At 42.7% G+C, this 16,088-nt stretch overlaps 1 protein-coding gene across 1 annotated transcript in view; it reads right to left on the reverse strand.

Annotated features, from left to right (window-relative positions):
• Positions 1-14,833, reverse strand: part of ARHGEF28 (Rho guanine nucleotide exchange factor 28) — a 126,699-nt gene extending 111,866 nt beyond the window's left edge. The window contains exons 1-2 of the mRNA XM_062017778.1: positions 14,742-14,833; positions 6,997-7,040 (exon numbers count right to left, since the gene is read on the reverse strand). Coding sequence (XP_061873762.1) covers positions 6,997-7,029 — 33 coding nt within the window. The 5' untranslated portion in view covers positions 7,030-7,040; positions 14,742-14,833. The remainder of the gene's footprint in view (positions 1-6,996; positions 7,041-14,741) is intronic.
• Positions 14,834-16,088: the final 1,255 nt, after the last annotated feature.

Below are 16,088 nucleotides of genomic sequence, written 5' to 3' on the forward strand. Positions count from 1 at the left end.
GCCATACATGAGATCACATGCACCTGCATCCCATGGGATGCACCTCCCCTGATGAGACATGTCATCAGCAAGGGATACTAGAAGCAAAACAAACCACTGTGCACAAAAATGTTCTTCATATAGGCATAGTTAACATCTAAACAGGTTACAGAGGAAGGATGCTTCCTCACTCCAGCATCCTAGGTTAGCTTCCAAGAAACCTGGATGGAAGTGTGGTTCACCACAACTTTCTTACATTTTGAGGACTTATATTACCTCAGATCTTCTTTGTAAAGGAAGTTAACATCTCCTGACTACAAAAAAAGCATTGTGAGGAACGGTGCACCACAAAGATCACCAGGAACTCTTATTCCAATGATGGAAAGCATAGGCTCCTAAAATAAAGACCGTTAAGCCAATACCACATTTCCCAGAGCAACTCATGAACCTAAACAACCACATAAAGAACAGACAGACCATGCAAACTCCATAATAACCACTACGAGGAAACATGCTGCACAGAAAAAAAGTCAGAGAAAAAGAAAACCTAGAAGACTTGTCATGCTTGGTGCCAGCCCAAGCAAACACCAAAAGCAAAAAACCTATCCAATTTGGGGGTCTCCAGGCACTCGGATGCTCTGTGGCTGTGAGTAGACTGGTGTTATATCCTACTCTCAGCCTTCCCAGTTCCAACCAAAGGAAAAGCTGTTAAACCTTCACCATTTGTAGGAATACTTAATTACGTTTTATTAAGCAGTGGATTACAAGCAGCCCTCCCTTCTTGGCAACTGCATTTCACCAGGGAAGCTCTAGCAGTCAGAAAAAAACCCCAACCTCAAACCAGCAGAACAGAACAAGACTGAACAAACCAGCAGAGACACTTCAGAGGAAAAGATGGTTGTAGTGGGTCTGGGGTGGTGGTGATTTTCCACAGCAGCCCCTGGAGTGCTGTGCCTTCTGTTGGTAGCTAAAAACGTGTATTGATAACACATCAATATTGTGGCTACTGCTTGCACAGCACAAAGGCTGACCCTCCAGTATTCCTTCCCTTACCTTCATCACTAGCTGTAGGTGGGCAGGATCCTGGAAGGGGTCATGGCCAGAACAGCTGACCCAGGCTGATCAAGGAGATATTCCATACCATATGATGTCAGCTCAGCAACATAAACTCGGGGAGAGGAGCAGGAAGGGGGGCATGATTCATTTTGGCCTTCCAAAGCAACCGTTATGCGTACTGAAGCCCTGCTTCTCGGGAGATGGCCAGACGTCGCTGCTGATGGGAAGCAGAGAGTAACAGCTTTATTTGCTTTGCTTTGCTTCTCTCGCACTTGGCTTTGCTTTTTCTGTATTAAATTGCTTTTATCTCAACTCACGAGACTTCCATCTTATTTTCTCCCCTCCCTGGCTTGCTGAGGAGGGGGGTGGTAGAGCGGTATGGTGGGCACCTGGCATCCAGCCACAGTCAAACCACCACAATGGTGTAGTAGAAAACAAAAAAGTTAATTACACTTTGATCCCAAGTACTTTTAGCTACCTCCAATGGTTGTAGGCAGGAGTACATGATTCCTTAGAAGAGTGCATTTCAAGAACAGTAAGTAATGTACAGTACAGGACCAAGTGGTAACTTTTCTTTTTCAGGAGATTTTAAGTCTCAAAGCTGGGAGCCCATATTTCTGCCTCTTCCCAGGGAATTAATGTCCAAATACTCCATGGAAAAGACAGAATTGACATGTAACCTCCAGCATCATCCCCTTGGGAAATGAGGCCGCTCTGACGTCTACAGGGAAATGCTATGGACACGTTCTGTGTCTCAGAATCCCTTTCTTTATCTCTGCTGCTCCCACAGGAAACATTTATTAGGCTCTCAGCAGAGAGTAATTTACAAACTTAAGAGATCACATATTTTCTGCTCTTGAGACTTGATTACTCCTACAGTATGTTTGCCCCTGACAGCAAGATATTTCTTTGCCAATGTCAAAGATCAACACTGGTAATCAATACCATTTCCTTAAAATAATCACTAAAACCCAAATGGAAACTTGTCATCTACCATTAAATAAGAACCAAGGGGTTTCCATGACAAAGTTTTTGTTTTCCCACACTGGAAACTGCTTTCAACAGGAGGAACAATTGCCATACATAAATTCATCAATATCTGAAATGTGCTTTATCTAATATTTTGCCTTTTACCTTTCACAGACTGTTGTTTTTCCATCTACAGTGAAATCAATGGCTGTCTGAAGACAACATGGTCTTATTCTATACACTGTGTTTAGCACACTATGAAATGAAAAGACTCAACTTGCTGCTCTCTTACAGAAAGAACTAGGTAAATACAATGTTATTGGTATCAGTTAAAGCAGCATAATTTAGGAAGGTAAAAGTTATTTAAATTCAAGTTCTACTTACTCTAATAATATCTTATTAGCATTGATAGGAGAGACAACACGTATGATGTCTCAATTCATCCTTGGCTACTCGACCCTGAAAATCAGACTGGCTTATAAAGGAGTAATCTTATGATGGTGGTTGACAGTTTAGAAGCCAGAAACAGGCTCCTCAAATTACCCAAAAAGCATGTGCTTCAAATATTTGATTTTCTGTTCCATTAACTGGTTGGTTTTTTTTTAAACCATGACATCCATGTGTCTTCCAACTAGATTTTAACATATTGCTGCCACAAAAACTGCATGCAAAGAGAAGCATGTCAAAATAATGCATTTTTTAAATGGAGTAATTTCATATTATAGCATGGAGTACTTTCAAATTATATTTCACAAAAAGCATATTACTCATCAAGGTCCTTGTGCTATCTCAATGAGTCCCTGCTTGTGTAAGAAAAAATAAACAGACATTAACCTGGTTTATCAGATTACAGACAATATTTTACATTTTCAGAGAAATCCAGTACTGACCAGGTGTGACATTTTGAAGTAATAGTGCTGTATGGATGCATCCTCTAGCTCTATAACAGTTGCTCACACACATTGAGATGACAAAGTATCTTGCATATAATCTTTAAAAATGCATATTATAAACACAGAATTGCAGTTATGCTCAGACAATCTGACGTGAAGTACAAGCCTTTCAGATAGATATTCTTGGAATAAAGAAAAGTGGAAAATCCTTTTTATCTATGCAGGTGAAAAGCGTGTTTAAAAATAGTGTGAAAAGCATCCTAATTTTGGATGCAGCATACAGTAGGTCTTTCTCTCTCTCAAAGAATAAAAACCTATGCTTTCACAGAGGCTGGAAAGAAGGGAATACTTCCTACCCTTTGACCACTTCCACTCTTCCAGTGGAAAACAATGTATTATAACCACATGCCGACATTTTTCAAGTTGCATGTGAAGAGCGTGCAATTGCTATAACACAGTATTCTATAGTTTCACTGTGGCCTTTAGAAGGGACTAGAACACAACAAATACCTGGATCCACTGCAGTGAAAATATTTGTCATGTTCTGTCAGCCTTCCCAAGAGATGATTTCTCTGTCCCAGATTATGAATGAAGATTTAACAGATTTCAGACAAGCTCAGATACCCAGAAAACTGCTGAATGAAAACAGTCTAAGGAACTGTACCATTAGAAAGTACTTTTACATCTAATCTAAATGTTGATTTGATTGTGTTCTCCTGCAAAGTTATGCAAATAGAACAGGAGCAGCTGGAGGAGTTTCCAGAATGAAGAAGTAATTGGACTCAACTAAAAGAAATGACATGACTCAAGTGCTTTTTTCAAGATGGACAGACCTCTTTGATCTTCCCAGGGGCACTGAGAAGTATTCATACTAGGAAAAATATTGTGACAGGCCTGACTGTGAAGCTGCAACACTTTCAGACACTAACTCACTAGAGCAACCACAAGCGCTACATTTGCATGGAACCATTTCTGGTAATAGGGATAGGGCTGCAGTGGTGGCTCCTGTAAGAAGCTGCTTGAAACTTCCTCCAGCTCTAAGTCAAACCCATCTCTAACTAAGACAGGCCAAACAAGGCACTTCTGCAACCGCTACCAAAGAAGGGGAAATTTGCAGCAGATGGTGGAGGTGGAAAGAATGGGATGAGAGAGAAATGACCACACAGACCCCAAAGGCAATAAGTGAAGAGATGAGGAGGTATGCTGAGACAGAGACCTCCTTGCATCCTGTGGTGAGACAGCAGCTGTTCCCCTGCAACCCGTGGAGGTCAACGGTAGAACTGAGCTCTGCATGCAGGACCTCATGACAGAGGAGGTAGCTGTGTCTGGAAGGGTTTTAACTCTGTGGGGAGGCGGAGTTGGAGCAGAATGTGGCTGGAGTTGTGCTGCCATGGAGAAGATCTACCCTGGAGGAGTTTCTGAGGAGCTTCAGCCCTTTGGAAGGACACACTTCAATAAGGATCGTATGTTATTTTAAGACTGCAGGATCTGGGGCTGTTTAGCCTAGAAAAGTGAAGACTAAGGGGGAATCTCATTAACACTTGTAAGTACCTAAAGGGTGGATGTCAGTAGGATGAGGCGACACATTTTCTGCATTGTCCAGTGACAGGACTAAGGGTAGTAGACAGAAGCTGGAACACAAAAAAATTCCATCTATACATAAGGAAAAATTTCTTTCCTGAGAGGGTGAGGCAGCCTTGGCACAGGCTGCCCAGAGAGCTTGTGGAGTCTCCTTCTCTAGAGGTTTCCAAACCCATCTGGACATGTTCCTGTGTGACCTGACCAAGATGAACCTGCTTTAGCAGAGGGGTTGGACTGGATGATCTCTAAAGGTCCCTTCCAAGCCCTACCATTCTATGATTCAGTGGAAAAGACCTCACACTGCAGTTGGAGAAGAGGGATAGGAGGCAGCAGAGACCATCTGTGATGGACTGACCCCAACCCTTATTCCCTGCCCCGCTGCACCACCGAGTGAGGAGGAGGTAGATATACTAGGAGTAGGAAGCTGAGTTCATAAAGAGGGGAGGGGTAGGAGGAGTGATCCCTCCCTGTCTTGTCTTAACCCACAAGGCCCTTGGTTAGCTTGTCTCTTCCTCAAGAGAAGGGGAAGAGTGAATGAGCAGCAGTATCGTGCATTATTCCTGGCAGGGCTCAAACCACAACACTACCTCAACATCAGATCATCACTATAAGATCTGCCAAGACCTCCACAAGTTTTCAGTGGGGGGTGAGAGACAACCTTGAACCTTTCTCAGTCACCCTAAGGTGTCCACATAGCTCTGTCTCATTCTCTGCAGAAGCCCAGAAAGCTCTGCGCACCCTCATTTCCACATATAGGAAGTTGGTAAAAAATTACCACAGTCCCAGTTCCTGGGAAACTCACAACAGGTGCTCCTGCTGCAAGTCTCTGGAAGTCCATGCTATACTGCTATTGTCAGGCCTGGTAAGACACCGGGGCCTAGAGGACACCACCTCCAATCCACCTGCTTCTTCCCAAACATGAAAACAAGTTGATGACCACCTAATGGCAATCCAAACCACTCTCACCAGATTTCTAGCAACTTAGGAGATGTCTCCAGGATTTACCCATCTAGCCTGGCAAGAGGCTGTGGATCACAACTGTCAAGTTACCAAAGCTCAGGTCTGGTAGGGGCTCCCACTTGTGTAAAGCTTAGGGCAATTGTTCCCACCCAAAATCACATTCTCACATCTATTATGCTACAAGTTATTAAAACACCTCAAGCCCTCTCTTCCTTCACCTGAGGAGTCCCTATTCCATAAAAGATGTGTCATTGTTAATCCCCAAACGCACAAACTTTGTACCATGCTCTTAACTGAAGTTAACAAAAGGTGGGAAAATTCAATCTTCCCTCATAATAACTGAATTCTTCCCAGTAATAACCACCACACAATGAAAATATGTTTACAAACATTTACAAATATGTAAAGGGTGGGTGTCAGAAGGATGGAGCTAGGCTCTTCTGAATGATGGCCAATACTAGGACAAGAGGCAATGGGTATAAACTGGAACACAAAGAGGTTCCAAAGAAACATAAGGAAGAATTTTTTCACTGTGAGGGTGAGGGAGCACTGGAGCAGGCTGCCCACATGGGTTGTGGAGTCTCCTTCTCTGGATACATTCAATTCTGGATGAGTTCCTGTGTGACCTACACTAGGTGGTCCTGCGCTGGTAGGGGGATTGGACTCGATGATCTTTCAAGGTCCCTTCCAACCCTTAAGATTCTGTGATTCTGTGAAAACTCTGCTGGTGCATCAGCAATTCTGTGTTCCTTCAGTACTCCAGGGTACAGATTATTTGTACTCCACCATTTCCATCCCAATCTTATTACGATAAGGATATACCATATATATCATAATTGTTACCATATATATAATTGTTTTGTTTCTGTCTTGATTTCGCTTTTTATCACCTTTTTGAAAACCATTCAGAGCCCTCCTACTGCCCTCTTGGAGACCAGCATTCATGCAACCCCTGCTACTACCATTCTCATTGCAAACCATGGCAGAACAAGCCAAAAAACATGGTTTATTAATAATAATGACCAGATTGTCCCGATTTTAATCCTCATACACACATCCGATCAAAGGCACCAAGTAAATTAAATTTATCTAATGCACGTCATCATTCCTGTTACTACCTGGTTTTGAACTCTGACTTTACCTATATTTACTTTGGGTTTTGCAGAAAAGAATCCATTTGATTACAAACTTCAATTTACTCGTTTTTTGATGTAAGACACAATTTCCTGCTTTGAGGAAGTGCAGAGAACAGCAATTTGGAATTTTATTTTTTTGGAATTGTTTCTTCACAGGCAGTAACTTTGCTTTTGAAAACTGCAATTGAGACTACTGATATAGAAGAAAATAATGACCATAAAGGGGAAATAATTTTAAACTTACTTCAGAGAACTGAGCCACAGTACTGAAAACATCTCCACACATGCCTACATCAGACAGGAACATTCAACAGCCTGTGGTCTCACAGAATGGTTTTTGGCTTCATTCACTCTGCTTTTGAATAAGCATTACCCAAAAGAAAGTAATTCTCCAGGCAGAAGCCTAGTGTTGCAGAACTTACATAAAGAGGTACTTCAGCGCAGCTCAACTCCATTGTTACCGCATCTAGAAACAGAATAAACCAGTCAAATTATTACACACCCATCAGAAGGCATGTCTGCAAACTAAATCACCATCTTCCAGAATTAGGGTGGAAAGGAAAAAAAAAGATATTAGGCTGATCAGCTATCCAATTGCCCTAAATTTCCCCAGAATGAGGAAACGCTGCTGTAATGACACCTGTATAATGCTGGAGGAGGGGCCGCCGGTCTTAGTTAACATGCTTGTGCTTTTCACACAATAGACACAGCAAACAAAGCAGGTCAGGCTAAGCCCTGCCACTGAGACACTCACAGCTGCAGCAAATGAAGTAGTGGGAATTGCAGCATTTCTTATTTCTAGAAGCGAAAACCAGAATTTGACCTCAAGATGTAGTTGTAGCAACTGCACACTAGTACCTCAACTATCACTGGATTTTTACCAACTTCATAGAAGACATTGCCTTAACTACCCTGAACATCAATACTATATCAATTACTGACACAAGTCATCACTGGAATTACTGTAAGTCACTACAGCAACTGTAATTTATATTTCAAACCCACTACATCCTCAAAATTCATACTCTAAGAATAATATTCCTGTCAAATTAGAAAGCATACCAGAAGTAACTCCCCACTCATAAACAGCCAGGTGGGCTCAACAAGTATGTACAAGTATCCTGAATTTGTCTGGGACGGAGCTCATTTTCACAAGAAGCTGAGAGCGAGGAGGTGGCTTCGTGGTGCTTAGCTGCTGGCTGGTCCTAAACCATAATGAGAAGTCTTTTTCTGCTTTCTGAAACTGGCTACAAAAAAGAAGAGAGTTTGTCCTAAGAGAAGACTATCACAACTCAGCTGTGGCCTTGTTTTTACAGCTGAACAATTTCCAAGAGCAACACAGCTGCGTAGCTCATTGCCTGTTAATGCACAGCACAGGTCCAGCCTGCTGTCAGATAGTATTTGAGAAGTTCTCTGCCCATAAACTGTAGAAACTAAATGCACAGCTTCAATCAAACCCAAAAATGACACAGCCACTACTCTCGCATAAAGTAATTTTAAACCACAAGTTTGCTAACAGTCATCTGATGCCCACCAATTCATCTTTGTTCACAAATACTTGTATTCTTGTGGTTTGGCTTCAGTATAATCCTTTCATACTGTAAGAAAAGAGTATCAAGGCAAACACTAATCCAGTTAGCCTAGTCAGCAGCAAGACTCAAGAGAGAGGGGATTCTTATTTTCTGTGGAGGTGGGAGATAACCTACAGCTGACTCCAAAGCATCTCACTTTGTCAGAGACAAAGCTCTGCAGTTTCCAACAAGAGCATTCTGAACCCAACCATAAGAGCAGCAGCGTGCACAGCAGAGTCCTGTTTGCACAGAAGAAAACAAGGTTACCTGAGAAATTAAGAAGCTAACATGAATTGCCCAGAGTATTTTAAGATGGAGCTTTTCACAAGTGTCACACTACAGAATAGATGAAGCACATTAACCTCTCTCTGACCTGTCACTGCCACATACAGAGATCACATATATACAGGTCCTCACATCATAGTCGGCTGAAATGAGAGAAACACCAATCCAGCTGGTTTACACCATTGCTTTATTTCGCTGTATAAAATCCCTTCACCTGCAATGGTTCTCCTTCTTTTAATGAACACATCCAAACTAAACTCTATGATTTCTTCTGCAAGAAAATACAAGCACGTTCAAATAATTATTCCATGCCAAGAGAGTAAGACCTACCCCTGGTTACTTCGGTCAAACAGCTTGACCTGCAGAGTCTCAAGAAATGTATCTCAACATATTTGTCCCCTGCAAGGATGAAAAAGACAGGTGTATCCAGTCTAGTCTACCTATTCTACTGCAAACATGCAGAAGGCATAATTTAGCCGTTTCTTTAGGGGATTATCATTGCATCACCAGTGCACTAAACTTCATATAAACACAACTCATTGAAGAGATGACACCATCCTGACTTGAGTTCCCTTCACTCTGCACTTCTGTCACACCTGGCAGCTTGTGCATTTGGAAATACTAAGTATACTAGCTCCATACGGACCCTGAGCGGATAAAATAACCTGAAGGCTTAGCTCATCTGAAGCCACCGGCATTTTCCATACAGGACTGGCCACAACCATGTTGAAATATGATCAGTACCATTTGTCAGCTCCCCTGACAAACCAGCTTATAATGGTGTTTCTTGGATACAGAGGCATACCTAACGGTGCTGTTTTTGCTTCCTGCAGAAGAACCAAAACCACACAGCACTAAGCTCACACTCTCAAGAGTGTTGGTTGTTTAGAAAAACGTTTCACAAAAATGGCTCACATCTTTTCTTCATCTGGGATGCGAAGTAACTCAGCTTGGCTACTGGAAGTGCCTGGGAGGGACAGGAAGAAGAGGATGCACGTAGGGAGGAAATACTCAGCTCTCACTACAGAACAGCTCTTGTGCAGCCTGTTTCAGAGTAGGGGACTGAAGGAGACACTCACATGCACTTTACTACCCATCTCCTCTGTATGCAAAGAGCTGCTCATCTCCCCAAAAAGCAGGGTCCCCAGTGCCCAAGAGATGCCAGGAAGACAACTGCTCTCAGGTGCTGACAAGCAGTCCAACTCCACTCAGTGAGATGCGGGTTGAGCTGCCTGACATCATGAATATCTATAATTTCACAGAGCAACACCTGATCTCTTCTTCTGACATCTGTGCCTCTGATACAGAAACCAGTAGGACAGGCATCTAACTAACAAAGAGGTCCAATTTCAGGCATTGCCCACAAATATTGAGCTCACAACAATGTCAGCAGCAGCAGGAGGATTCATCTATACACAGAAAAGAACCTTTTCAGCAACCACTTTGGCAGTAAATTTAATGGAAGCAATTACTGTGATGTGCTGTAAAACTGGAGAGACTCGCAGCATATATTTCAGTTAGGCAAAGATAAATATACAAAGAAAGAATAAAAACTCTTGAAAATCATTTTATTTAGCTAATGTTTTTTTTCAACCCACAATCTCCTCTTAAACCTAGTGTCACACGTGCTCAGGCTATTAAGACAAACATCAAGTAGTATTATTAAACATGCAAGATGGGTTTTATCAAACATGCAAGACATTTCAACAAGCCCTCTAATGCTTTTCCTCAACCTATATTTCATTTTCTGGTTGCCAATTATAGGACTCTCATATATCCACTCTCTTTCAGGATCACAAATTTTAGCATTTATGGCATGGTTTTCACAGCTGCCAAGACATATTAGAAAGATCATAAAAAGAAAATAAACGAATGGAAAGTTAAAACATCAGAATGGACTTAAGTGCATTTTAATGGAAAATATGTCAGTTATCAAACTTTTTTACTCAGAATGCACTGAAGAAACTAGATAAGGCACTAACCAAATCTCAGGAGAAAGACGTTTGTACTGGTTGACAAGATGATCCTTTAGCTAATGCTGTCCCAGAACCTACTGTGTATCACCAGCGTTCTCCTAATGGCAAAAGGAGTTCCCAGATCCTAGAGCAACCTGGCTTACTACTTACAATTTTACTTTCTCCTCTTCCCTGTAAATAAAGCATGTAACTGTGGAAAAAAGATACAGAGAAGTTGAAGGCTGGGACTTTGATGCTGCTCTGTAATCAGACAGCCAGTCCTGTGGTTTTCACGTAACTCTGAGGCTGCTGTAACAAGCCTCCATGGCTTGCTATGCAGCACTAGATCATGGTTTGTGTGAGCCTTGCAAATAGCTGCAAAGCCTAGGCAGAGGCATAAAATACATATTTCATACTTCTCTTCCATGGCATCAGTTCACAATAACAAAGCACGAGGTTTTTTAACCCCGCTCCCTGCATTCTCCTTTCCAACCATAATCCCACACCTCTGTGGCATGGACAATTACTACTGTTTCATATACTGTAAAGCAGCTGCCTTGATGTCAAAACTGTCAAGCTGTGTAAATAAACCCTCAATGATGCTTCACAGGTGCCTTGGAACTCAATTCTTCCTTTTTTTAATTATGTTTCTTTTTCGTGATGGTCACATTGAAACTCATATCTATAAAACATTGACAATTACAGCCTTATTACCATCATCAAGATGAGAACATTAAATCTTTATTTCTGATCAACTGAAGCAACAGGAAAGAAAGGATGCATCCCACACAGAGGCCACTGGAGGCTAGGCAGGAATCCCAAGAGTATCATTTGCAATGCTTTAAAATCCAATATCTAAGCAAAAATGTCTCATGAATTGCAAAAGTTCAGCAGCACACACATATTAAGAGGCCTTCTATCAAGCTCTCTTCTACTGGATGCCTGTTACACATCACCATTACCACTGTTGTATTATTTTTTTACCATGCAATAGTCAGTAGGAGGTAGGTGCTCAAAAACAGTGAGATTCTAGCGTATTGTTCACAAACCCAACAGTTCTCATTAATAACGTTCATCCCACAGTTTCCTCTAGACAGGCACAGCAACTGAACCAAACTGTATTTCTGAACTTACAGATTCCATCTGAGTTATGTTACTTATATATATACACCTAAAGGCTCTCTCACTGCTTCCCAAGAGCCGTGAACTGATCAATCATCAGGTCTAACATGGTATAGAATGCGCAGAACCTTGCTCTGGACCTGATTAGAAGACCATGGAAGAATTATCCATGAGGATAACAGCAAACTGAAAATACACACGTAATAAACACAATGTTCCCAAAGTCAGAGTTTTACAGCTTTACAGCCAAAGTTTTTGCATGATTTTTCATTTTTACATTTGGACCTCCTGAACATCTAAAGCCTCAGGGATAAGGAGGAAACAAACGCAAAACCTTCAGCCAGCCACTTCGCAAGCACATCCATTTACTGACTTCTAACATTATCCAAAGCAAGAAGTAAAATAAACCCTTGCCTATTAAATTTATAATGAAGTGGCTTGCACTTCACTCTACCACACATTATACCACATAAGTATATTGATTACCACACACTGCTAGCTCTTGAAGCAAGCAAACACAAGAAATGCAGGTAAATGCCTTTTCAAACAGCACACTCAACAATTTGAGACAAAAAGAAACTTAAATCTTCCTCTAAAAAGCATCGCCCTGTTCATGGCTATCGTATTTGTTAAAGCTACAGCCATTTTGTGCTTCTTGGCAGGAAAAATATTTAGCGTCCAAAAAAAGGGTCACATTTTTTAACCTTTAAAAAACATATTTGTGTTTTAAAACAAACAAACAGCTCTAGACATATGCCTCTTAGGCAGAAGTCTGCTTCTGTGGCTGGCAAAATATACTCTTTATGCATTCCTATAGTAACATTCTTAACGTAGCATTTTCATTTCAACTAAAAATAAAATGGAGTTATAGATCTTAGAAACCTTACACATGTGGAATGTGGGTTATACACTTCTGAAAGAAAAAAACAAAACCAGCTATACATATATGGTCACCAAACCAAAATTGGTTTCGCCTCTCTTGCTCCTTTTAATGCTCATTTTCATAGATATTGTAGCCTTTTAATGACAACATTTTTAATGGATTTTAAAATTTTTACTACTCCCCTAGTTAGGGCATTGTGAATCCATGAGACCAAAGAAAAAGCAAACTCTTCCAAACTCATCCAGCTCAGTTGTACAGTTTACTGGCAAGGTAGCAAAGAAGTGGATGATAAATGTTTGGTTCTACAAATGCATTCAGATGCATGCTGCTATGCTATCAAGCTTCACCTTCACTCAGGCTTGATCATCCACCAAACTGTTGTAATTAATGAACAAAGTCAGGGGATATACTGTGTTTAATGACACAAATGTGAAAACAAACCCTACAACCATTAAGAGCAAGAAACAAATTGTGAATACCTAAAGCCATTAGGCACAATTTTGATATTCACAGAAGCAGCTTCCATTGATAAGCACGGCTATTCCAGCTCACAGCCCTCTTCTAATCACCAACATAGTTCAGCAGTAGTCACTTGTCTTGATAACGCTGAGCCTGAAAGATACAACTGACACAGCTCAACTAGTCAGTAGGAAAATCTGTAAAGTCTTGAAAGTTCCATAATTTCTTAAGAATTTCAAGAAAAGCAGACAATATTGAGGAAAACTCCAAAAATATTCCTGAGGCAGCAGGTGAGAAGATGCTATAGAAGTAGTAATGCCAAAGCTAATACGGAAGAGGAAAGGGGAAAAAAAAAAAAGGATGAAAACCTCTGGTGCTATCAAAGACTTCTGAAGCTTCAATACCTGTGCACAGGCATGCACTGTGACACAAATTCTGCTTGCTAGGTAGCACCTTAGAATCTGTAAGACTTCTTTGTAGAAGACACAGAGAATGTATGTTCCTGCCCTGAGATTATCACATCTCCCACGTGGTAAAGGGGAAACCGAGATGTGCAGGTGCTGACTGACTGATGTGTGCCCATACAAAGACATGGGTTTTGGCTGGCAAAGCCGAACACTGGAACTCTGTCTTCTGAGTCACTATATTAGTCATAGACTATCCTTCCTAAATCTTGGTGCAAGATCTCACTCAAAGTGTTATTCAGACCAAAAGAATGCCGCGTCTTTTCACACACCATACCCTTCTGTAAGGACCTCGACAAAGGAACCATTCTCAGGGAAAACAATGGGAACTTCAGAAAACAGCAGCAATTTTAAATCAAGACCAGGAATAACTCCTTCCTGATATTGCCTAACAAAATGTTGGCAGAAATGTCAAGTTTGCAAGTCAACTGAGAAGGCGAGATGAGTTTCCTGGTATATTATTAGTAGTATAATCTACATGATCTTTGTTGCACTCAATATTTAAACACCACTTCGCAAAAAAAAAACAAAAAAACCCCAGCAGTTAAGTACTACAATTGTTTCACCAGATTTCCTGTCGATTTTTCATACCTAAGTCACAGAATACAGTTCATTTTTTACCTATATGAAAAAACCTCCTCTCACTTAACTGCCTCCAGAAACCCTACTTCCACAAGTGCAGGAGAAGAGCAAATTACAAAACAAAAAAATGTGTCACCTGTTTGGCTTGCTATCGCGTTTTTGTGCCTTGTAATGACTTAAGAGAACTGACTCTATTTTTCTGTAGAACTGAATACAGAGACAGGACTGAACACAGAGTCCACGACAATGATGCAGGGCTCTAGGGCGGTTTTTTTTTCCTACAGAAGAATCACTCTGCAGGTTGGAAACCGGCGCAGCTCTAAGCGGCATACACCAGCGTCCCAACAAAACGCTACCAAGAACGGCTTCAAAGCCGCTTCTCAGAATTTTACCGCTAGAGTTTCCATTTCCTTTACTTTTTTTTTTTTTGGCTGTTAAAGAAGTTAAAAGTAAATAAGCTTATTTTGCTCCAGTTGAGAAGGGAGAGCACTTTTATGATTAAAGCCAAATGCCTTATCTACTTACGGCGCAATAATAAATAAAAAAATAAACGATACGCAAACGTATACCTGTAGAAAAGTAAATGAATAAACGAATGAATGAATGATCCTCCTTCTCCTCACTTTCGAGACTTCGGGAGGTCATTGACAGCCCGCAGGAAGCGCATTCCCCGGATGGAGATGGGCCCGCCCGGGCTCCCCGTGCTTAACGTCGCGCATCTCAGCGGCCTAGCCTAGCCCGGCTCGGCCCCGCGGCCCTGCCCCGTCGCCCGCCCACCCACCCCGCAGTGCAGCAGGTGTCGCGGGCCAGGCTCCCCCTCTGCCCCGAGGGCGGCGGCCGTCTTACCTACGCGGGGTGTCCTGGGCCCGTCCCTGTCGCCGCTGCCGCCGCCCGCGGAGCCGGCAAAGAGCCGGTGCAGGCGAGCGGCCGCCGGGGCCACGCCGTCGCGGATGCGCTGTCCCCGAGCCCCGGCAGCCCGCGTGGCGGGGGAACAAAGCCAAGCTGCGAGGGCACCGGGAGCAGCCCAGCATGCGGCTCGTCCCCGCCGGCTTGCTCGACGGGGCCGGCGGGAAGGCAGGAACCCCGCGGGGAGCTCTGTCAGCCTCCGGCAGCGCCCCGGCCCCGGGAAGGATGGCCTCGGCCCCCGGCGTCTTTGGGAGGGGAGCGCTGCCCTCTCCCGGCCTCGTCCCGCGGCTGCAAGCAGCAGGGTGCGAGCCCCGCGGCGGGGCAGGCGGGGATGAGGTGGTCAGCGGCGCTCCCAATGACAGCTGGAGCCCTTCTCTTCTTCTCGCAGCCCGAGAGCCCACATCGGCGCCTGGGCGATCACGCTGGTACTCCTTCATTCCAGGCATGTTTCCTGGGGCAAAGCACTTGGGTCTCAGCTGACCCGTTCAGGGTCCCTCTCTCCAATAGGGACAGTGAAGTACCGGAACGTGTCCAAAGAAGCGCAGTGAAGCTAGGGAAGGGTCTGGAGCACAAGTCTAATGTCCTCTGACAGAGCTTAAAATGTTTAGTCTGGAGAAAAAAAAAGGCTGAGGGTAAATTACTCTGCAACTGCCTGAAGGGAGCTTGGTAGCGAGGTGAGGGTAGTCTCCCAAGTGACAAGACAAGAAGGAATGGCCTCAAGTCGTGCCAGGGTAAGTTTAGATTGGATATTAGAAAAAAAATTCTTCACTGAAAGGGTTGTCAAGCATTGAAACACACTGCCCAGGGAAGTGGTTGAATCACCAGCCCTAGAGGTATTTAAAAGTGTAGATAAGTTGCTTAGGAACTTGATTTAGTGGTGAGCTTGGCAGTGCTGGGTTAACACTTGGATGTAAAGGTCTTTTCCAGTCTAAATGATTCCTTGAGTCTCTATTTTGCTTTTTCAGCTGCTATACATACCCAACACATAACTTCATCTATTCTTAAAATTATTGTATAATGTTGATCCCTAAGCCTATTCTGACAACATATTTCACTGAGTAAGGACAGTAGAGCACTGAAGGTGTGGTGTTGAGTACCACATTGGCGGCAGGGACATCCCAAGCTCCTTCTCACTGCACTGGAAGTTAACTCATGTCCTGTTGCTGTAGATGGATAGTGTTCTTGCTTTGTAACAGCTGCACAAATGTTGTAAAAAATTTACTCAAGTGTTGTAAGCAATGCATGGAAGAAAGTTGTTTACTGTGAAGCATTATCTGTGAAGGGAGG

This window comes from Colius striatus, chromosome Z, assembly GCF_028858725.1.
Source record: "Colius striatus isolate bColStr4 chromosome Z, bColStr4.1.hap1, whole genome shotgun sequence".
NCBI classification, from domain to species: Eukaryota; Metazoa; Chordata; class Aves; order Coliiformes; family Coliidae; genus Colius; species Colius striatus.